This window comes from Lichenostomus cassidix, chromosome 4A (assembly GCF_008360975.1).
Source record: "Lichenostomus cassidix isolate B80296 chromosome 4A, HeHo_3.0, whole genome shotgun sequence".
NCBI lineage: Eukaryota > Metazoa > Chordata > Aves > Passeriformes > Meliphagidae > Lichenostomus > Lichenostomus cassidix.
In genome coordinates this window covers 14,217,170-14,239,694 of record NC_139485.1, presented here as the reverse complement: position 1 = coordinate 14,239,694, position 22,525 = coordinate 14,217,170, and the positions used below count along the sequence as shown (strand labels likewise).

General features: G+C 46.4%; 1 protein-coding gene and 1 long non-coding RNA gene across 2 annotated transcripts; both read left to right on the top strand.

Annotated features, from left to right (window-relative positions):
* Positions 1-6,904: 6,904 nt before the first annotated feature.
* Positions 6,905-16,724, top strand: ITM2A (integral membrane protein 2A). The gene is made up of 6 exons (XM_085060660.1): positions 6,905-7,064; positions 10,632-10,763; positions 10,980-11,168; positions 12,233-12,343; positions 13,446-13,596; positions 15,646-16,724. Exons 1-6 carry the CDS (start codon positions 6,981-6,983, stop codon positions 15,732-15,734), a joined length of 756 nt encoding a protein of 251 aa, XP_084916786.1. The 5' UTR covers positions 6,905-6,980; the 3' UTR covers positions 15,735-16,724.
* On the top strand, positions 7,072-9,599 carry LOC146437555 (uncharacterized). The gene is made up of 2 exons (XR_014852276.1): positions 7,072-7,568; positions 9,390-9,599. It is a non-coding gene; the product is annotated as an uncharacterized LOC146437555 (long non-coding RNA).
* Positions 16,725-22,525: the final 5,801 nt, after the last annotated feature.

Sequence of the window (22,525 nt, the reverse complement as noted above, 5' to 3'; positions counted from 1 at the left end):
TTGAACTATAAGATTTCATACTATGATGCAATAGAAGAAAACCACCAATTTGGGGGGGATTTCTTAATTCCAATCCCTCAAAATAAAATTTTGTATGTAAAATACAAATGTAAAATACAAATGTTGTTCACTCTGCTGTCTGCTGGAGAGTCAACATGTTCAAATACAGCAGCACAGGTCCCATCAAAGCCTTGTAACATCACCAGGTGTCTCCTCACTGTGAAGAGATTTTTTGGAACAGGAAAAGAAAGAACCACAAGTTATTTCCCATACGATGTGGTGGTATCTGTGCTATGAACACGAAGCATTTCTGCACTAAAACCTGTGCTCTGTAAAAATGGTGTGGGCAGTAGATTTGTTTTCCCTTCAAATCAAAAGGCATCTTCTCCAAAGTAGAACAGAAAAATTTAACGAGTTTCTTAAGGTCTGTTTCAACACCACAACATATCATACATGGATTAAACCTGGTTTTGGTAAGGCTGTGCTGTGCCTGTGTGTGTGTGTGTGACCACATCAGTTCCTGCCTGCGCTGCACAGAGGAAATCATGGCTCAGATCAGAGGCTTCCTGCTCTCCGCATAGAGAAGAGGAAGCACAGGCCAGGCTCGGCAGTGTCACACCCCCAGCTGTCACCCTCCCCAGCAGCAGACACCACACTCTGCTGAGGCTTTGCCTCTCAGAGCTGTCAGCCGATGGCTCAGAGATAAACATCACCACAGCAGACCACTGTCACCTCTGCTGCTCAACAGAAAACCTGCAGCCACCACTCAACTTCACAGAAAAACCCCATAAATCTCTTTAACTGACAAGATTTGTACTCCAGCTCTGTTAGCACAGGTGTTCTGTGGGGTTGCTATTTTTGACAGGCTTTGCATAGATGAAAAGGGACACCTGTATTCTAAAAAAAAAAAAAAGCAACCATAGGAGTAGATGAGGGTGAAGGCAGGTTCATTTTCCATCAGTAATTTTTATATATTTTTAACATTTGCTTTATTTCTCCAGGTAAAAGCTGGCTACAAAAATTTGTAATATGGTCTTAACTCACAGTCCAGGGTTGGTTTCTGTCAGCATTAATGAAGTTTGTAGAAAAGGTACCTCTAGAATTGAATTATGCCTTTCTTACTCACTGGGTACTCCCAATCCTAATTCAGATGCAGCTCTGGATGATGCACAGAACTCTGCTAAAGCCCTTGAAATATTCACCTGTGACTTTTCACCCCTGCTCCAAAACCTTCTATAGCCTCTTACTGGTGCCTAAGTACAGCATCTTGGATATAGGAAAATTCTCCAGCTGGAATGTGGTCTGGCCATAAATCCTTCATTAATGTCATATTAACAGGTGGAGCTGTTCCATATGCAGGTGGTGTGAGTGGAACACAAACAGATGTAAACAGGCCAAGGCAGGGCTCTTGTTTCCTTGGCTGTTTCCTGAGCTGCACCTTTGGGCAACAGAGCTGGGGCAGGGGCTGGAGCACCAGGAGGGGCTGAGGGAGCTGGAGGTGTTCAAACTGGAAAAAAAGGTAATCAGGATGGACGTTCTGGCTCTCCACAGCTCCCTGACACAAGGATGCAGCTGGGGGTGGCAGGGAGTGTCGGGCTCTGTGCCCAGGGAACAAGGGACAGAACAAGAGGAAAGGGTTTCAAGCTGCACCAGGGGAGGTCCAGGTTGGACATCAGAGGAATTTCTTCATGGAAAGGGTGGTGAAGCATTGGAAGGGGCTGCCCAGGGACATGGTGGAGTCCCCATCCTTGGAGGTCTTCAAGAAATGACTGGATGTGGCACTCGGTGCTATTGTTTATTTGACATGATGGTGTTTGGTAAAAGGTTGGACTTGATGATCTTGGAGGTCTTTCCAACCTTAATGATTCTGTGACTCAGTGGAAGCCTTAATGGGTGTTAAATTGATGATGTGAGCTCCCAGCAATCCTTCCTGAGTCTGGGGCACCAGCTCTATAGGTACTACTTCCATTAAGGCAGTAAAAAGCTGTCCCTGTGCACAGCCCTATCAACAGGCACAGCGCAACCCCACAGGGAACAAGTCAAACAAGTTTCACCACTCACTGCAGAGTTCTGCCAGGGCACTGGGGACCTGTGCCAGCACAGCCTGTGCATCTGGGAACATCCTCACGTGGCCCAGGGGAGGGACAACATCAGGTTTTGGACAGCACAGCCAAACAAGACATCAGTATGTCCACACTCATCATTACACTGAGCATGGCCAGACCTGGGCTGTTTGAGAAAAGGCTGTCCCTTGCAGCAAACGTCTGCACGTGGAGCTGTGGGCTCTCCTGATGTGCAGCATGCCAGCAGGATGGCTGAGAGCCACTGCAGCACCTGCTTAAATAGGAACAGCAGACAGGGAAAATGCCAAGGATGAAGGGGCGGGTTTTCTTCAGCACTTTCCTATTTGGGGTGTCCAACAGGTAACAGCCCTTGGTGGTGCTCAGTTTGGGGATCCTCCCCTATGACAGCCCCAGGAAGAGCTGAGCCTCTGCCAGCCCACCTGGCCAGAGGGAAAACTCCTGGAGTGGGTTTGGGGGGAAGCGTGCCTGAAAGGAAGAAGGGGGAATCCCGGATGCCACCCCTCAGTGCCAAGGCAAACATAAATCTCTGTCCAAAAATGTGCATTTGGCCAGTTCAGTAGAAGACCCTTTGAGCTCTGAGCGATTGTTGGGCTTCCTCCAGCAGCAGAGTTTGGCAATACTGTTACAGACCTGCCAGGACTCAGGGATCCTGACAGATCTCTGCTTGCCTCACTGCAGTTACACCACAGACACATTTGGCCCTTCCAACCTTTGGGGCTGCTGATCACTCTGGGTGTGCTGCTCTCTTGGCAGATGTTCCAGAGGACTGGAATTTCTTGTGGAATTTTGCTCTGTGAAGCAATGGCTGTGTGGGCAGTGAGGCCTCATCAACACTGACCTGACCACATCAACAGGATCTCTGTGTCCTTCAGGCTCCCTCTTCTCATCCCTCCCACAGCTGGACATTGCAGAGAAAAGGGGCTCCTGACTTCTCCCTGCATGGAAATAGGAAATTTTCCATGTAACAAACATTCCTGTTGTAGTGTTTTGTAACAAGGCATCAGTAGAAGTGAGTAATGTGTGTTTTCTTTGCCACAGATCCTAATCTAACACTGCTGCAGTGGAGAACAGCCTGCCAGGCAGTAGGGGAAGGCAGTGCAGCAAACAATATTTCCTCTCTAGATACACAGATCCTCACCCAAGGGCCCAAATTTGGTGGGAAAAACTTTCCTCCGCAAAAGTTTACACTGGCAGCCCCCAGATTTGCAGTTTTGTGGTTTGAAATCAAGATGGATTCAGTATCAACAGCCTTAGGAACAGGTAGAAAGTTAAAAGATGTCCCAGGTCACTGATTAGGGAAGGAATGGAGATGGAATACTAAAGCTAGTGAGTGAGGGAAAACAGGAGGAGGTGGTGAGGGAGGAATGCTTAGCAAGAGAGTTGGGAAAGGACTGGAGGCAAAAAGCACAACTTCAGACATTTGGATAAATATAAAATGCCAAACTGGGAGAAGATCTTTTGGAAAGGAGAGAGTCTGTAGTTTCTCTTTCATTTTTAACAGCCCTGCATGACGGACTTGTTTACTTTAATGGCACTTCTGTCAGTAATTACACTGCTCATAAAAAACCCAGGTGCTGGATATAGTGTATATTTAAAACTGTTAATTATTACTTGTATTAATTAGTGGTTTTTTACGCCTTAAGTCCAGGCTGGGTATCTGAGAGTCCTTGTCCTTGTGAGCTCTAGCAGTGCCAGTGAGGGTGTGAAGCTCAGCTGGGTGAATTTACACTTCAGTGCTGAACTCTGTGTACGGATTTAGATCTAACAAAACACTTAATCAGGTTTAAGGAGCTGTGAGTGACCATTGAAATGCAGAACATGTGCTCACATGTCCTGCCAGCCTGCAGCCTCCTCCTCCCAGCTCTGTTTGAGCCCGGACAAGATACACAAATCAGGATTATGCACATACACAGCACCTTCTACTTCAAAGTGTGAGAATACTCCAAAAGTTAGGGTAAACAGAACATCCCATTGTTCCCAGAAAGTAAGGAAGGGTTCTCCTGGCTTAAAAAAAGGGGAGGTAAAATAAATGTGAACGCATCTGAAAGCTGGAGTTTTTAAAAAGTGCATTACAAGAGTTAAAAAACTCCTACAAGTTAAAAATTAATTCAGGATTGCTCAAAAAGGAGCTTCCAATGGGATTATCTGCTGAGTCACTGCATGGTGCAATACAAGGTACAACTTCACCTTCCAAAGCCTGGTCTTTAATATTCTTAGACTGTCTGGGCTCCTTATGTCATCACTACTGCTGAAAGGGAGGCGTTGGGGTTTAAGGTCACTTCTAAGAAATGCAGCTCTCTGTGAGTAAAGGTAACAGAATCACAGCCACCATGGCATTCTAGTTCTCCCTTTTTTGGGCGAAATTTCTCCAGGCTCTAAGACAACTTGCTCCATGTATTTGTTTTTTGGTTGTTCTGGGTTTTTTTTTTAAGCAGTGTTGCTTTAACTTTACAGGCACCAGAAGGACTGAAAAGATAATTAAGCATCAGAGGATAATCTCTTGCCTGTCAAGGTGATAAAGACGATCTCAGAATAAATGCCAGTAAATTAACCCCAGTGCATTTTGATAGTAAAGAAAAGCAGAAATACTGCAGAATTCAAAAGAAGAAGTGATATGACTTGTTTAGATAGCTTGGAATTTCCAGGCCCAACTGCAATCAATATATGGGAAAAGTCTGAAAGAAAACTGGGCCAGGACTAAGGTGAAACAGCATTTTAGGGGTGAAGTGGGGGAGCCACCCATGGGGCTCTCTAATATTTATTCAGTTGAACAGCCTTAAGATTTCTAGATGGAAAAAAATCTAAGTTTTCTTATGTTTTCCCCAGGCTGGTATTCTACAAATAACACTCAGATTATTGTAGGAGGAGATGTGTTTGGAAGGAGCTGGTACTGATTGAACTGACAGTATCAGTTGTGTAAAATTGTTTGATGACACTGGAATTACTTTTTTCCAGACACTACACATTATAAATAAGTTTTGAACACGTTAAGACAAATTATTGTCACAAACACTACAAACAGAAATGCACATTAAAATAAAAATCCACGACGAATCTCGTGAAAGTTCCAGTTTTGCAAATTTGAGTGCAGACAAATATAAAGAAACCCTTCTATTCTTTAACCTTTTTATTTTCTCTGAGCACAATATTTTCAGGTGTGTCCCCCCCTTGCAACAGAACATGGATAGTGAGGCATCTGGGATGTACAGACACTGGTCTTGATAAAAAGCAGGAGTCTATTTCCATTTTATTCTAGTTTTATTTCTGTCTTCTTTTTCAAATAGAGGTGTTGGGTAATTGGAAGATAAAGTCAATTTGTTCAAGCATGCAGTAATTACATTAGATTAAAATACCAATAATTATTAATATCATTTATCAATTGTCAGGTTGGAGATCTTGCACTGGCCATACAGGAAACTTCTTAATCTGTCCTGAATTTAAGTTCCATGGCCTTTGAGAGTAGAGCTTGATTTATTCCTAACATGCTAAAGCTAGGAAGTATGAAAATTGATTTTTCACTGGTTTCTTGGTAAAACGAGGTTAAAGTGTTTTCTGTTACTAGACCGAGTCAGGCTAAATAGACATAAAACACTTTGTTCTTCACTGACTGAAGTCAAAGTCAAAATTCTTACGAACATGAAAGGCAGCAATATCAAACCTATGATCTTGAAAGGAAACACAGTGTATTCCATCTGCGGAATAACAGGAACATGCTTTGAATGCTGGAATACACACTGCATGTTGTTTACACTGAGAAGAATTACTTATTGCAATATTTGCATAAGCGTTCAGCTCTGTTTAATTACAGCTGTCTGTGAGGGAGGGTTCCATGGTATGGGCACCCGATTCAAACCAGATTTCTTTGTAGAGCTGTAAAGTCAAATTCTAGCACGACGGACCCAGATTTCCATCCATATGAAGGAGCAGATTGTTTCAGACAGTCTAATGCGTGAAATGTTTCATTTTCTCTTCTGAGGCACATCTGGAGGGCTGTGCCCACGTCTGGGTTTCCTGAGGACAAGAAAGACATGGAGCTGCTGGAGAGGCTCCAGTGGAGGCTGCGAAGATGACGAGGAGTCTGTACATCTCTCTGATGAGGAGAGACTGTGGGAGCTGGGCTTGGTTAGTCTGGAGAAGGGAAAAGTGCAAGGGGAGCTCATCAATCCTTAACAATTATCTCCAAGGGGTGCCAGAGGATGGTGCCAGTGGTGCCCAGTGACAGGACAAGGAGCAATGGCCATAAACTAAACCACACAAGTTCCACCTCAATATGAAGGAGGACTTCTTTCCATGGAGCACTGGTGCCCAGAGAGCAGCAGGAGCTGCTGAGGGAGCTGGGAAAGGGCTCAGCCTGGAGAAAAAGGGGATCAGGGAGCACCTTCTGGCTCTGCTCAACTCCCTGACAGGAGCCAGGGTGGGGTCAGGCTCTGCTCCCAGGGAACAGGGACAGGAGGAGAGGAAACAGCCTCAAGCTGGGCCAGGGGAGATGCAGGTTGGACATCAGGAGGAATTTCTCCATGGAAAAGGTGGTGAAGCATCAGCAGGGGCTGCCCAGGGAGGTTTGGAGTGCCCATCCCTGGAGGCGCCCAAGAAACGCCTTGGACGTAGCACTCAGTGCTCTGGGCTGGCGACAAGGTGGGGACCGGGCACAGGCTGGACTCGATGGTCCCGGGGCCTTTTCCAGGCTCTCTAATCCCGCCACTCCATGGTGGGATCCTCTCCCGGCGCCTGAAGGGAGCTGCGGAGGGAAATGGCGCCGTATGAGGGCGCGGCCGGCAGGGGGCGCTCCCGGCGCTGCCCGCGGGCGGGGCTAGGGGCGTGGCCGCTCACAGGCTCCGCCCCACCCTCCGCGCTGTCCCCGCTGCCGCTCCGGGACGCGGCAGCAGCGCCGGCGCCATGGTGAAGATAGCCTTCAACTCGCCCTTCGCCCTCAAGGATGAGCCCAAAAAGGAGGCGGCCGAGGCGCTGGTGGCCGACAAGGTGCGGGCACGGGGGTGTCCCGGCCGGCGGCGGCGGCGGGAGGAGCGGGGCAGCGTGAGGGGGGGCGCGAAGAGGCGAAGCCGCCGCCATCTTCTCGCGGCTGGGGGAGGCGGCGGCGGCCGCGGGGCTCGGGTTAGAGTGGCGGCAGCCCCGCCGCGCCCTGCCCGGGGTCGGGGGAGGCTCTCCCCTCAGCCGTGCGGGGCAGCGGGGCAGCGCTACCGCCGTGCCGTTCTTCTCCGCAGCCCCGTCGCGGTGCGGTGTCCCGTGACACCCGCGGGCCAGCGGCGGCACCGGGTGTTTATCTCGGGCTGGGCCCGTGCCAGCGCCGCGTTTCCTGACGGCGCTTTAAAGCTCCCAGCTCGGCCTTGGGCCGGCCGGCCGGGGAAGCGCAGCGACAGGCGCCCCCGGCGCGGGCAGCGCTCGGCCGGCGCCTTGCAGGCAAACAAAGCGGGCTGAGGCTCGTCCTCCGCTCCCGGCGGCGCTCGGAGCCTCCCGGCAGCTGCGGTGAGGCGTCGGTGTCGTGCTTAAATTAAGAAACCTGCCATAAAGGGTTTTAAATAGAAACCCGGGCGAGCACCCTGTGGTTGGCTTTTCCTTCCCAGCGAGCTGCGCGTCGCTGGCTTGAGTGGAACTTTCCCAATTTGTGGGAAATTTGTTTTGAAGGTGTGTTGTGTTTTAGGCAGATAGAGGAGCTCAGCCTGTAGGTAAATACATCAGTGTCTCTAGACGGGGAGTATGGTATGGGCTGAGTTTATTTGAAATCGGAGAGTAAGAAAATTTTTAAAATAACGAAACTCGTGGCGTTGGACTCTAGTTCTGTTTTTTTTCTTCTTTTTTTTTTCCCCTCCCTTCTAAGCTGTAATCAGGAAAGCAGCTTCCCTTCCAGCCTACACAGCCTCACCTGAAATAGCTTCCCTGTGGAAGGAGAAGGGATGCAGAGTGATTTTATTGCTCGGTTCACTCTTCTGAGCTGTCAGAGTTTGATGTGTGCACAGTTAATACAGTAGCACTCAATTACAGGATCAAAAGGAGAGAAAGTAGGAAAACAGGGTAGATAAAGGATTTAAAATTTGAAGATGTCATTAGCCTGGCCACTTTCTTGTGGGACAAACTCCCCAGCTACTCCTGAGGCAACTGGTTATACATATATGTAGTAGCCCTGTACTGTGAAAGCTCTGACTGTAATAGTTCTAATAAACACTTACACCCCTTTTTCTCTTCTCTTGAGAGCTGCTTCTCTCGGTTTGGAATATTCTATGTGTTTGCACACACATACGTGGGTTTTTAACAGCTCTTAACTCTGACTTCAGGGCTTGGAGTTGCATGTAAACATCAAGTTCATAATTTTACTCCAAGACAAACTTGTTGGAGTGGTTGTTAATGTCTTCTTTTGCTGGAATATTTGTGCAGAGCAAACAAGCTTAAAGGCTAATGTTGGCTGAAACAGCACAATAAAAGTCCCCTGGAGTATCTGCACAAAACCCTTGAGCTTGCAGAATATTCTCCCTGCAGGTTCTTTGGGGCTGTCAGTGCTGTTAAAACAAGTGATTTTTCTTCTTGTCTCTTATCCCTCGTTTGCTTTGCTTGTTACAGCTTAGAACTGCATTTTCTTTGTCGGTTTTTTTATTACTTTTATCTGTTACTTTGGAGCAGAGGTTTTATAACCTGCTGGAGCAAAATCCTGCTATTGTGTTCTCTTAACAGCTCTGTCAACTCTTCCCTCTCAGGTTCAGCTGCCCACATTGCTGCTTAATATGCTCGACTACCTTTGCTTTGTTTGAAATAGGTGTAGTGCAAGTGTAGCTAATTAGATGTCGACATCATCCCAGCGCTGGGATGGCTGGAGTGCCAAAACTGGTGCAGACTGGTGTGTTCAAGTAGGGACAGGCTGGATGAGTAAGGTACTCCAAGGTGGAGGTGAAGGTGAGAGAATGTGGAGAGAACAGAATTAATTCCCATCTTACAGCTGCTTAACCCTGAAAGATGCTTTTCACACAGTGCCACAGAAATGCGGCATCATTCTGACTTGAAAGCAGGGTTGGCTTTGCTTTTGTAGTTTCTTTCTTTTTTAACAAATGCTTCACATGCCGATTGTAGCAGCTTGTGTCCTGCTGAACCAACATTTTTGTGTTTGGAGGATGCGCGAGTGGAATGTGGGAGTATTGACTTTCACAAAACAGCTTGGGGTTTGTTTCAGCACTTGCATAACTGACGGCTTTGACTTTTATGCTGCTGCATCTTGCTGAGCATGGAAATATTGCAGCCTTGGTGGCAATGCTGGCGCTTGTTGGGAGCACAGGTCACTAAATGTGTTGTGTTCTGCAGGACCCAAATAAAGAAAGGCCACGGAAGCTGCTGTGCCCAGCCCAGCCACTGATTCTGGGAACACCTCAAAGGAAAAGATCTTTTACTGTGAAATCCAATTTTCTTCCTTCCTGACCAGCACAAAGAGCAGATCCTGAAAGCAAGCTATTAAATCCTGGACTCAGGAATCATTAAAGGGACATTCTTGACCAAATATAGAGGTTGTCTAAACATTTTGGGTTTGGTGGCTGTTTTTGTGTTTTGCTTTTTCCTTTTTAAGACTAAAGCCCAGAGTGTGATTCCAGGAGGGAATGTCTCTTCTGATTGTTTGGTATTTGACAGTACTTTTGCTGTTCTCTTCACTTGGCTTGCACAAGCCTTGCAGCTGGAAGACTGGAAAGGTGCTGCAGGAGCTCTGGAGGGTTAAATTTTCCTTTCTGGTACCACCTCTGCTTTTGCAGTGAGGATTGCACAACTCACCACCACCACCTGAGAGTAGTTTCCTTTGGGTGCAGTCATCTTAGTTTGAGAGAGGATTGGGTGGGGGAAAACAAGTTGCTGAACTAAAGAGGGAAGTTTCAGGGTGCTAGAAACAAAACTTCCCGGGATATGAGTAGGAGAAAGGTTATTTTGAGGCTGCAGGGTAAGATGTGCCACAGGGACTTGTTTTTATTTGACATAAGCTGCATTTGAGCTGATGAGTGGTTTTCTCTCATAATGGACTTTGCTTGTGCATGTTAAAAGTTCCAAAACCTGGTGACTCGTGTCAGTTGTCTGTTCCCCAGCCAAGAGACAAAGTTGCATCTTGGCTTTTTCTGTTAATCCAGCTTTGGGAGGAAGAGTAATGTTAATGCACGTGGTAGCAAGAGGAGGAGGGGAAAGAGGCTTTTGGGAAGAGGCCTGAAAACACTGTGTACCTTTAATGACCTTGATCTACAAATCCTGCTTTCTTGTGCTAGAATGTGGCTGCAGCACAGTATCTTTTGTTACAGTTATTTCTTACATCTCAAATAGTTTCTGGACACAGGTTTGTCTACAAAACATCCTCTAGCTTAGAAAATACTCTTGGTGCTGTTTGAAAACGGATCTTAATCTGATGCATTAACATTTCATGTGAGTGTTTTCTTATTTTGTGATGCTGACTTGCAATTCCCACACCTAGAAGAAATAGAAGATGGTGGGTCAAAGTGAAGCCATTGATAACAACTCATTTTAAATTCAGAGCAGCTGCCATTTCTAAGTTCTCATTCTCTTTATCTAAAGGACCCGGAAGTTGCCACACACAGGGGTGAAAACTCATCTGGAAGATGTCTCTTGACTCTGCTGGGCCTGGCATTCATCTTGGCAGGGGTTGTTGTGGGTGGAGCCTGCATCTACAAGTACTTCATGCCAAAGGTAATCTGAGAGTTCTTTTTTATTGAAACAGCACTGATGAAAAAAAGTATAAATGGATTATCACTAGACTGGAAAGATGAAGGGGAAAGAAGGATGATGGGGCCATGAAGACTGGGTGTCCTTTGGGTGTGACAGACCTGTGCTCTGTCGCAGCAGACAGAAAGGCAGTTTTGAAGCTGATCTGCTGTGATTAACTGCCCTTGCCTCGTGTCCCAGCACAAGGTGTACCGCGGGGAGATGTGCTACTTTGAGAACGAGGGCCGGGAGCGTGCGGTGGAGCCGTACTTCCTGCCCATCGCCGAGGAGGCCGACATCCGCGAGGACGACAACATCGCCATCATCGACGTGCCGGTGCCCAAGTTCTCCGACAGCGACCCTGCTGCCATCGTGCACGACTTCGACAGGGTCAGTGTGCAGGGACAGCCTCCAGCTGGGACTGGGATAGCACACACCAGCTCCAGGGCTTTAGAGCTCGCTGTCAGTGCAAGCTGCTCCTTGGGTTTAAGCGTGGCACAGCTGACCCTGTGAACTCTGGAGTAGTGGGATTAACTCTGCAGTGCTGGTGCAGTCACTGTGGGTATGAACTCTGAGTTGTTTCCCAGAAAAATGTATCTCGGTGCTGTGCAACTGTAAATATTGTTGCCCCTGGGATATCTGGAAGTGCCACTTGCTTTTTGGTCAAGAATCTCATGTAAATGGAGAACATCATAAATGGGAGTTAAGGGACTGAGGACTCAGCACAATGTCACAGCAAAATGTAGAATTGCAGACAGGCCTGGGCCTTGGAGAAGGGAATTTAAAAATCACTTCAGGCAGCTGAGACCTAGAACCTGACGGTGCCATGGTAGTTGCATGGAGTTTCTGTAAGGTAAAGAAGAGAGGATGGCTTTCATTTTACTTTAATTAAAAAGTTGTGTTGATAGTGTTAACATTTATCTTTAGTCAGCTGTATAAGCTCTCAGAGGTTGGTTGTAAATCCAGTCTTGGCAATGCAGATAGAATAAACAGATAATTCTGCTTGCTGCAGTTCTTGTGCTCACTGGCAATGCTGATGATATTTTGTAGGGACTAACACTTTTCCTGAAGGACTATTTAAAGGGAATGATTGTTTATCGGCAGCTGGATACCTTTTGTTTGCACTGTGCTTAATTAAACCTTTTAGGTTATGAGATCATACTCCCAAATACTTCCTCTATGTTAGTACAAACTGTACTCCTTTACAATTATGGTAGAAGCTGCTTTTATATTCAGCTTTCTCTTATCTACAAAAGTTTTTTTCAACTATTGCTGTAGCCGCTTGGTTTGCCAAAGTGGTAACAGTTCAGTTTTTACACTGGACAGTTCCTGAATGCATCATTTTTGTAGCTGTGAGTGATCTCCAGCTTTTTTGGCTTGCCTTGCTCCTGGTGGAATTGTGTTCTGCTAATCAAAGGCCCCCCGAACTAATTGAAAACTTGTTTTTGAAACAGCTTTTGACGGCGTATCTCGACCTGCAGCTGGGGAACTGCTACGTGATCCCGCTGAACACTTCCATAGTCATGCCTCCAAGGAATCTGATGGATCTCTTCGCCAAGCTGGCGGTATGTGGAAGCTTTGCTGCTGGCTTCTGCTGACAGGCAGCCTTTTGCTAAGAGTGCTGGGTGCTGCTCCTGAACTCCAGGCCCTTGCTAGAACAGTCCTCCTGCCATCAAAGTCCATAATCCCCTGGCTCAGTCACTGCACTGAAGTTAAGGCCAGCTGTCAGTGTATATTATGTTGAGTAGATTCATGCCTAATGCTCTTATTAATACCTGGCTTTATGAGAGCTGAAAGCAACCAGCAGATAAGGTTAAATTTAGCTGTTAGAAAGGAATTTGATAAAGCTCCAAATATCATTGAAAGCCTAAACCTGAGAGTTACTCCCGGCAAGCTCGCTTGCCCCGTGAGGGTTTTGCTGAAAAGAACAATGTGAACTTGTTCCCCAGTTATTGGCACTGCAGTTATGAGATCACCACACGCATTTGACTCTTCAGCGACTAAAACTGGTGTTTTTCCAACATGATTTATGGGTCAAGTTGATAGAGCTTGCTGCTGCTTTCCAGTTAAATGCAATACTTGGCTATGGTGTGTCAAATGGACTTGTTTTTAAAAAATCATGGACTCTCTTACACCTAGTTCTAGAGGCTGCTGGTCTAGTTTAGCTTGTTGCATTATTTTTTTCAGCTCCATGAAGACAAGCTCTAAGTGTGTGTCTCTGCCCCTGTTTTTAGGAGTTCAGGGGTGGGAAGCTGTTTCTGTAGTGCTGGGAACATCTGATGAAGCCTTTTGTAGTTTCCCCTGCCTTTTCTGTATCAGAAATACATTGCCTCAAACCTGGAGGCTTTCACAGTACTTTGTTTCTCTTTTAGCTGCAAACTTTGTGTACAGATAAACCTGACCAGGTTCTATTTACATTTGCTTCACGTGAGGCTGGCAGAGTTGAGGTTAATTGTGCTTTGTTTGGCTGTAACTGCAGCTGTTTGAAATGGCCTTGTCAGTTTTTAACGTCCCTGGTATGTGACTGGTTGAGCTCAGCATATTTTGGTATTAAAAATCAGGAAAGCTGACCTCTGCTGCTTGAATCCCTTCCAAAGCAAAGAGTCAAATGTGGTGGTTTGTCCCTTGTTAGCAGCAGTCTCTACCTGCAGGTTTTGTCTCTTCCAGACTGGCTCTTACCTGCCCCAGACCTACCTGGTGCGTGAGGAGATGGTGGTTACAGAGGAGATTGATAATGTGTCTGATCTGGGCATCTTCATCTACCAGCTCTGTGTGGGGAAAGAGACCTTCAGGCTTCAGCGCAGAGACCAAATCATGGGTAAGTTCCCCTCAGGAAAAAACAGATGTATTTTTCAGCAAGGGAAGGGGTAAATACTTAAACCTTGGGAGTTTTTAGTCTTGGGAATCTGAGTGTTCAGCATAAGCTGAGGCTGCTCTTGACCCTGCTGGGTTTTTCCCCTCCATGTCTAACTGTGAAGTGTCATTTGAACATGCTGAGAGAGTTTCAGTTACACAATTACAGGTTACATGCCCAAACCAAATTTGATCATCATCTGGTTTCTATTCCATCTTTTGGTTGAAGTGATAAGTTAGTTTGAGACCAAAATTCATATAATGTATCAGATAACGTGAGTCTCTGTGGGTGCAGCTTGTTCTGTCCCATCCTACCTAAAATTGGGTTACAGGAGCACCAAACAAAAACATTTTCTTCTGCTTCACTTGCTCTGAAAAAAACCAAAAAGTAATTAAACAGTGAGCTCTGGACATCCCAGACTTCCTCTCTGAAAGAGGAAGAACACTTCAGAGGAACTGCTGAGCTCTGATTCTGTATTGCTCGTGTGCTCCTGCCACCCTCTGCCACTGTGACAGGGACTGAGCTGAGGTGTCCATGCTGTGACCTGCTGAGAGGAGGTCTGGGGGCAAAAGTCTGGTGCTGTGAATTTTGTTTCACTGTAGCTCAAAGCATTTCATATTTGCTGCTCCCACCAAACACAGTGAGCTAATCCTTTGTCAGTTAGAGCCTTTCAGAATGCAAATGTTTGGTTTGTCAGGACTCTGTGCTCTGGTTTGGCTGCCAAGCTCTTAGGCAAGAGTTTCCTCAGCCCAGTTGCAGCATCAGGAGCCACATCTGCTGCTTGCTGCACACAACATCCTGTTCTGGATGGAAGGAAGGCTCCCTCTGTGGGAGCAGCAAAGGGGTTCTGTGCAGGGCACATGAAGGAACACTAAATGCTGCCCTCATGGGAGGCAGAGGCGTGTGACTGAGCTGTTGTGAGGATGATTTGGAAACAAGGCTAAATTGACAGCTGCTGTGTCTATAGACAGCCCTGTGAAGAGTGTTTATGATGTTCCCTGAAATCATCCTGCTCAAGCATGTTGTTGACATCTTTGCTGCAGAATAAAAGATTCCTACGGAGCACTTGCACAAAAGGGTTCTGGTAAATGGAAGATGTTTCCTGGTACAGCTGCTGTGCTGTAACTCTCCTTGTTTGCCTGTGGAGGGGAGAGGGTGGGAAATCTTATCAAACTGAGGAGAAAATTGTTCAGGGGCAAGTCTTGCCTTGCCTTCCCCATTTCATTTCTAGCACACAGGGTACAAGCTGTGTCACATAAATGAGACTGGAATGGATAAACTCCTGTAATTTCTCTGGAAAAGTCTTCTCATTTCGCTGGTGCTGCCTTAGCTCTCAGCTTCTGTGAAGTTTGTGGGTTCATCTCTTAGATCAAACTGACCTCAGGTGCTGTGACAATTCCCTGGAGTTATAACTTGGAGGCATGGGAGAAGCCCAGGTGATCCTGTTAAGTGGGCATTGGAAACTTCACCTCCATCCTGATGCCTTGGAATTGAAGGACAGCCTGGATTTTAGCTGTTTATAAACCAAAGCATGCCCTGCTGGCATTGGGTTAAGAGCTGGTGCTTCTCTTGCTTACTCTGAATAATTCCCTGCTTATTAAACAAACTAAATCTTTTCTGAGTTATTGCAAATGGAAGGGATTGAGGAGAGCAGCTCTTTGATGGTAGAACTGCTGTGTTCTTATCTCCTAGGGAAGAGTTGCAGCTGATACAGGGTCAGACCCAGTGCTGCCATGTCCCAAAATAGAGAAAATCACTTTAATAGTGTTAGGAAGAACTGGAGTGAGGTAAATCCTCCCAAGGTGAAGTGCTCTGCAAATGCACAGTGTGCAAATGCACACTGGGTGAGGGATTTGGGATGGAAAACAACCCTGTATCAGGCTCTGGTGGCAATTCATGGCTGGAGAAACACAGTGCACTGAATGATTGCATCTTGCAGTGATGGAAAGCTGGCAATGCTTGCTCTGGGCTGTGGATCTCTTCACTCAGCCTCTTGTCCTCTCTCGTCCCCAGGTGTGCAGAAACGGGCAGCGGAGAACTGTCACTCAATCAGACACTTTGAAAACTCTTTCGTGGTTGAGACAAAGATCTGTCAGCAGTGAAAGGTGACAGATGGGAGGTGACCGGGTCACACCTTCTTGGAGAAGTCAGCATTAGACATCGACTTCTGCAATTAAACCGTGCAGTGATAATCAAAAGCCTTATGCATTTTCTGTGTATTGCTTGTATTTCAGAAGACAAAGTCACCATTTCAGCTTTCGTTGATCCTTGGTATAACTTTTTAGTTGTCTCATGTAAAACTTAAATTTGAGTAAGGTTTTTTTAGAAGGCTAATATCAGTTTATCTGTTGAATGTGTTTGATTTAGTGTAATCTGGGAATGGCAGAAAAATATATATATATAAAAATGTTAACCAGTTCCTTGGCTGGAACCAGTTATGTTCACCTTAACTTTCACAGAATGATTATTATTAATAATCTGTGGTTTGCACATCTTGTGTAGTTCTGTAGAATAGCTCTGCACTCCGTATCCTGGCTCAAAAACCTTCCTGATCTGGCTCATTAAAGGGTTATTTTAACGACCATGTGTGCAGCATGTAAAATCCAAGCTCAGTGATCAGAAACCTTTAACACTACCCTGTTTCTTTTTGTGCAATTACTGTATTGAATTCGTATGTATATTTGGAACCTTCCCTGAGCTTATGTTGAGTTCTTCTCCCTTAGTTTGGTTTTGTGGCATTTAGTTGTTAGATTCAGATAGAGTTGCTCTTAAAGCTTGTCAGTATTTTTGGTTATGACTTGGTTTATCCTGTAACTTCCTATTTCCAGGGTCTGTTCTGGTATAGCTCACTTGTGAACGTGACTGTAGTTGTAAACTTAAACTACTTGGGCTTATATAAACTTTTTAGATCAACTTTTTATGAGCAAGTAGCATTACTGCTGCAGTCAGAGGATTGTTCCCTTTTTTTTGGAAAGCTGCAGTCTAAAGAGAATGAAGAGTTAGTGTCCTGCAGTTGATAAACTCGAGAGTTTTATTAAGGGACTTTATATTGGCATAAATTCTGCAACCCTATAATAAATGTTTCTCTAAAACTTTGGTGTTTGTGTGACTTCCTGCTGCTCAGAGGTGAGGGGGGTGACGCTGTGGGCCTGGGGCAGCGTGCAACACTCTTCTCTTACTGCTCTTACTTCTTTTTCAGCTTGTGAAGCTGAATTTCCTCTTCCTGGTGCTGTGGAAATGCTTTGTGGTGCCAAACAAGCTCGAGGAACAGAGGGAAGAACAGACACCTCTCCAAACGGGATCCCCCAGGGGCAGCTCTGGGGGTGTTCCCTGCTGCAAACAGTTCAGTGCTTTTGGGGTGTGTGGGCAGTGACTCAGCTGTGGCACAGCAAGGGGAGGGTGTATTTACAATTCATTTGAATATTGGTGGTGATGAGGCTGTGATTGAAGGTTTGCCTCTCCCAGGGTGTTCATGGCTGTTAATGAGGGGCTGTTGAGCACATTGGGATACACAGAGGTTAATGAACCCTCAGCTCTGACCCCGAGCTTTGCTGGAAGCTCAGACAGGAGAGTCCTGCCCTGAAACTGCTGGGACTCAGAGCTAAAGTTTCTGAACGCTTGTGGTTATCCTGGAAAGTGCCTGGGATGGTGCAGCTGGAAGAAAACGGCAGGATTTCTGCAGAGAGAATGGTGGGGAGGGAGAGGTGACTGTAGGAGTTGCTGCTCTGTCATTGCTCAGGAAACTGCAGGGGAAAGGAGAACACAGGAATTTCAGCACAGAAAGTAACCCAGCTCTTCCCCCAAGGATGTGTCCCAAAACCAGAGCTGTGGCTCTAAAATAGTGTGTGTAGGAGACTATTTCAGTAAATTTAAGTATCTAATGAAATAAAATGCTGTAGAAAGCTGTAATTCCTGTCACTGTGAGCCCCGTTTCTTTAACAGGTGTTAACTGGGAGAAGCAGCTGCACTGGGAAGTTTTTCCTCCAGACTTGGTGTCCTTGGACAAGGGGTGATTTCCTGCTCCTCTGGATTGTCTGGGAGATAACCAGGATGGGTTCTTTTGAAGCCTTTAGTGGAAGGATTTGGATATGTATTGGTTGTGGAATGCAAGAAGCATCTGCTTGTTGCACTGAGGTTTGATTTTATGGAGAATAAAACCCTGGAGTTGTTCTCTCCAGCTCAATGTCCATGCAGTGGATACACCTCCAGCCAGGAATGCTGGATCTGCTTCCACATGGGCTGGAAGACTTTCTGTACCTTTGGAACAAAGTGAAGTCAGTTCCCTCAGATGTTATTGGATGTTCCAGGCAGAGAGCCAGGGACAGGAGGAACAGATTGTTCTCACCTGCTCTGAGGTGAGCAGGGAGCTGGGTTTGGTCACACGTGTGCTCTGCTGGGCTTGTATCTATCCCTAAGCATTTTAGGCTGGGGCTGGGTGTCCAAGCCAAAATGCTGGAGTTTAAGGTATTCCTGGGATCTTCTAATGCTGTGTTTGGCTTTGAGCAGCTCCCGTGTTTGGCTGGGCTGTAGAAGGAGGAGGGAGCATGAGGTGGAGGAGTCTTTTGCACCAGTAGATGGCACAGGCAGCAAACACTTGGGGGTAAAGTGTGTGTAACTGATAAAAACGTGGTGTGTTCATCCAACAGACAGTTCTTCAGCTACTTTACCAAAATTAAACCTAAAAATGGTTTGATTCATGCTTCCTCCAGTTGGTGCTTAGTGTCTTTGCTTAGTTTTTATCTATAGTAAGGAACACTTTTATAACACAACTGTAACCTGTGTGAAACCCTGTTAATACCTGAGCAGAACTGTACTACAGACATGGGTGTGGTGACACTACCGGGTTGCAAATGCAAACTCATTTACTGTAAGAGCTTCATTTACATCTGTGTTTACTGGAAAAGCATCCTGTGGGCACGGGGCAATCAACAGCATCTCTGCAGGGATTTTGGACAGCTTTGAGCTGGCAGGTTCATTTTCTGACCCTATAAATCAAAAATTAGATGGAAATTTAAATACCTTTGTCAGCGTGAAGTTGGCAATGTGGTGCTTTGGATATTTCCTCTTCCAGCATTACATGCGAGTTTGGTTTTTGTTTTTTTTAATCAGAAGGACACATGAGAAATAATTATTAAGAATACAGGTGGTTTTGGTTCTCAGAGGAGATGCTGTTGCCCTTTGCAGAACCTGCTGTTCTGTGTGACTGCTGAGGTGTGGGTGGCTGTGGTGACAGATTCTTCCATTACAGTACGTAATAGTCTAAATTAGAACTTCAGTCTCCTCCAGCCTTATTGTTTGTAAAAATCTATAAAAATTGAATTTCTTTGTATATATAAATATCTTGAGATGAAGATCTGGAGAAGAAGAAATAGAGAGTGTGGAGACCTTTGAAGTCCTTCTCCAGGCTGAGCAGCCCCATCTCTCCCAGCCTGACTCCACAGGGGAGGTGCTGCAGTCTCCTTAACAACTTGGTCTCCTCTGCTCTCATTCCAACAGTTCCATGTCCTGCTGGTGTTGGGGACACCAGCACTGGACACAGCGCTGCAGGTGGGGTTTTAGCAGAGCTGTGTAGGACCAGATAAAGGGGGTGCAACCCCCAAAACTTCCACTTCATGGCTGAATTACCCCCCTGGGAGGGCTGAGCTTGAGGTCAGGCTTGGAAGGATTAAAGCTGCTTTGCCTGTCCTAATTCCAGGCCGGGTGGGGGATGGCTCTGCTGCCAGCTGTGGCACAGAGCCCAAATGCCAGCACTGATTGAAGCTTCCAGGCTGCAACCAAAATAATTACAATATGGATAATTACAGTAACATTGTTTCATTAACATTATTTCTTCATTATGAGCATATATTTGTGATATTACCTAGGCAATAAGATGGGTGTATTTCCTGTCTTGAGAGTAATTAGAGGCTCTCCACTTACCACTCCACCTCCTAAGGAATTTAGTTCTTACAGTTCAACTATTCTGTTTATTTAAATGTATTTTCTCTCTTTTTGTGCTGTAACAGCCCTGAATTCCACCTTAACAGATGTGAAAGTGAATTTCCCATCTGCAGATTCATTCTCACTGTGGATGGTGGTTTGTGTCTTGCAGAAACGTTTGAGTTCCCCTGTGCTTTTCCATTTTAGGGCTTGTGGATGTTTGAAGCTGTTGTGGGTTAAATCCATGGGTGGACACCTGATTCTGGAATAAGGAACTTCCTTCTTTCAGACCTAATCCCATTGTTGGTGTGGAACCCAGTGCTTTTATTCTGGAATGAGATGTGTCAGCATGTGGGATTCATCAGGAATAGATCCATGGATGGAGGAGCTTTAAACTGGCTATTGGGAAGAAATTTTCCCCTGTGAGGGTGGGGAGGCCCTGGCACAGCAAAGCTATGACTGCCCCATCCCTGGAAGTGTCTAAGGCCAGGTTGGACAGGGCTTGGAGCAACCTGGGAGAGTGGAAAGTGTCCCTGCCCATGGCAGGGGGTGGAATGAGATCACTTTAAAGATCCCTTCCCACCCCAGGCATTCCATGATTCTAGGGCTAAACCTACACCTTCCACGTGCTGACCCCAAATGCTTTGGGAAGGAAGGGATGTGGAGCTTGTTTGGTTCTGTGGGTGACAATGTCAGTGGTCACTTGGTGATAAGTAATTCACTGCTTCGGGTTCTCTGCCCTTGGTGATCGTAGTTCTTGTCATCTCATGTTCTCAGCCCTGGGCACTAATTAATCCTTAAGTTTTTGGGGTTTTTTTTTAAATAAGAGGGATGCAGAAGCCCCACTTCAGGCCACCCTACCCTTACCAAGTGTGCATTGTCACCAAGCCTCAAGTTGGAAGCAGTTACAGCTTTGCCTTCTCACATCATGACCAAAAAAAACCCAAACAGGCAGGAGGATCACGCTTGTCACACAACCCAACGCTGACACTTCCGTGGTGAGCAGAGCTGCAGCTGCTGCTGCTTCCCCTCCCGTGAGCAGCCCCAGGGGACAGGAAAGGCTTTGTGCTTATCAGATCCATCTGTGCCTCACCGTGAGCTGCCTTCCTCGGGGGACAAGTCCTCCTGCTCCCCTCACAGCTTCCGTGCTGCTGAGGAGTCTCAGGGCACTGCTGGATCCCTGCATGATGCTCCAAAGCCATGTCTCCTCTTCTCGGGAAGAGGCTGGGATAGCAGCAGGAACAGGTTGGGCTGTGGGCTTTCATGGTTTGTGTTAATCCACTTGAATAAGAAACTTCTCATTCAACTAGAACTTCAGAGCTCTCTGAGTTTCAGCTTGTTTCACTCAGGTCTCCTGGGAACTTGCTCTGGAGCTGTGTGGACCTTTGTGTGACCACAGGGAGTTACCATGTCCTTAAATATGCAGTGTCCTGTGACTGTGGAGTTTGTCCAGATAATGGCACTGATCACAGGACTGGTGATCTGACAGCACGTGAGAGAAACCAGTCAGCCAAAAAAAGAGCTTGGGTGGATTAAAATCTTTAAAATAAGTTTTTTCCCTTGGGATGTGTTGGAACACCAGTGAGGAGCCAAAGCTGCACACAGTGGGTGATAAAAGCCATGACCTTCCATGAGCTGGAACCTCACCAAGATATTCCCTTTTCACAGCACTTTTGGGCCACTGGGAAAATGGGAGATGAGTTAAGACAGTGCTTCATTCTCACAATTCCTTCTGGCACTCAGTTACATCATTGTGTTCATCCTGCCTTTGCTGCTTGCTTGGGCTTTCCATTTTCTTCCCTGAATTCAGTGGAAAAAAAGTGGGAGCAGAAGGAAACTTGAGCAAACTGGCATCAAAAATTACCATCTTGATGATTATAGCTCAGCCACGTGGTGACCATGGAGGTACCTGACCTCCAAGGAGCTTCTTTCCCTCCCTGTAACTTCCTAGTGACACCTCTGTGCAGCCCAGACCAAGCACTGGCCTTGACTGGGTTGGTCTGACCTAAGCTACAGGACCCAGAACCAGGTTTCCCCCTCTGAGGCAATGACACTACATTTTATCACCATTATTTTGTTCTCACGGCTTTACATAACCAAATCTCTTTTCTAAATCAGATTTTTTTTGGCCACTGCTGTAGATCGTGTAGATCAAATTCTCAGAGTTTATCACCGCAAAGTCTGCAGTTCCTCTGCCCTGACTTGACTGGCAGCATGAGCCAGGCACTGCCCAGATGGGTTCAACCTATTTTTAGTCGTGGTCTTCATCAAAACACGTCTGACAAGATTTTAGCTTTTTGGTTTTGTACTGGACAGGGTGGGCTCATACTTGGGTCACAGTCTGGAGGTTTTTTCAATTATTGAGGTCTGAGGAACAGAGTTCAGCGTTGCAGTGGTGCTCTGTGTGTGCCTTTACACCCCACAAGCTGGGGCCAAGGCTCATTTTTACCAGCAAAGTGAAAAAGGAAGTAAACAGTGCAGTGAAATGTGTCAAAGCAGCCTTAACCCTAGCCGGAAAATCTAGCGAGTTACAGAGAAACGGGGACTCTGCTCAGGATGTTGAGCAACCATGTCACAAAACAGCAAATAGTGGTGGTAAAAGATGTGTGAGGGGAGCAAAAATTCTGCTTTGGTAAGAGAAGCTGTAAGTCAGCTCTTTTCTTGGTGAAAGGAGATCTTTGGTGTTCCATGGATGGCCTATGGGGATGAAGAGGGCACTGGAAATGTTGGAGGACATGTGACCCTGCTCCCTTCTTGGGGCCAGGAGGTGGCTGGGGGTTCTGAGCACTGTGAGATGTCACCTCCCCCGAGGCTGGGGCACAAATCCTGCAGAGGAGGGGGAAAGGGAGCTGCTGCTCCCGGGGCTGAAGGAGAAACCCCAAAGGTGCTGCCATGGGATGGCTCAAAGCAGCAGCGCTGTAGTTCCCAGCAATGACATGGAACTGAACCAGGGAATTCATCACCAGCAGACCTC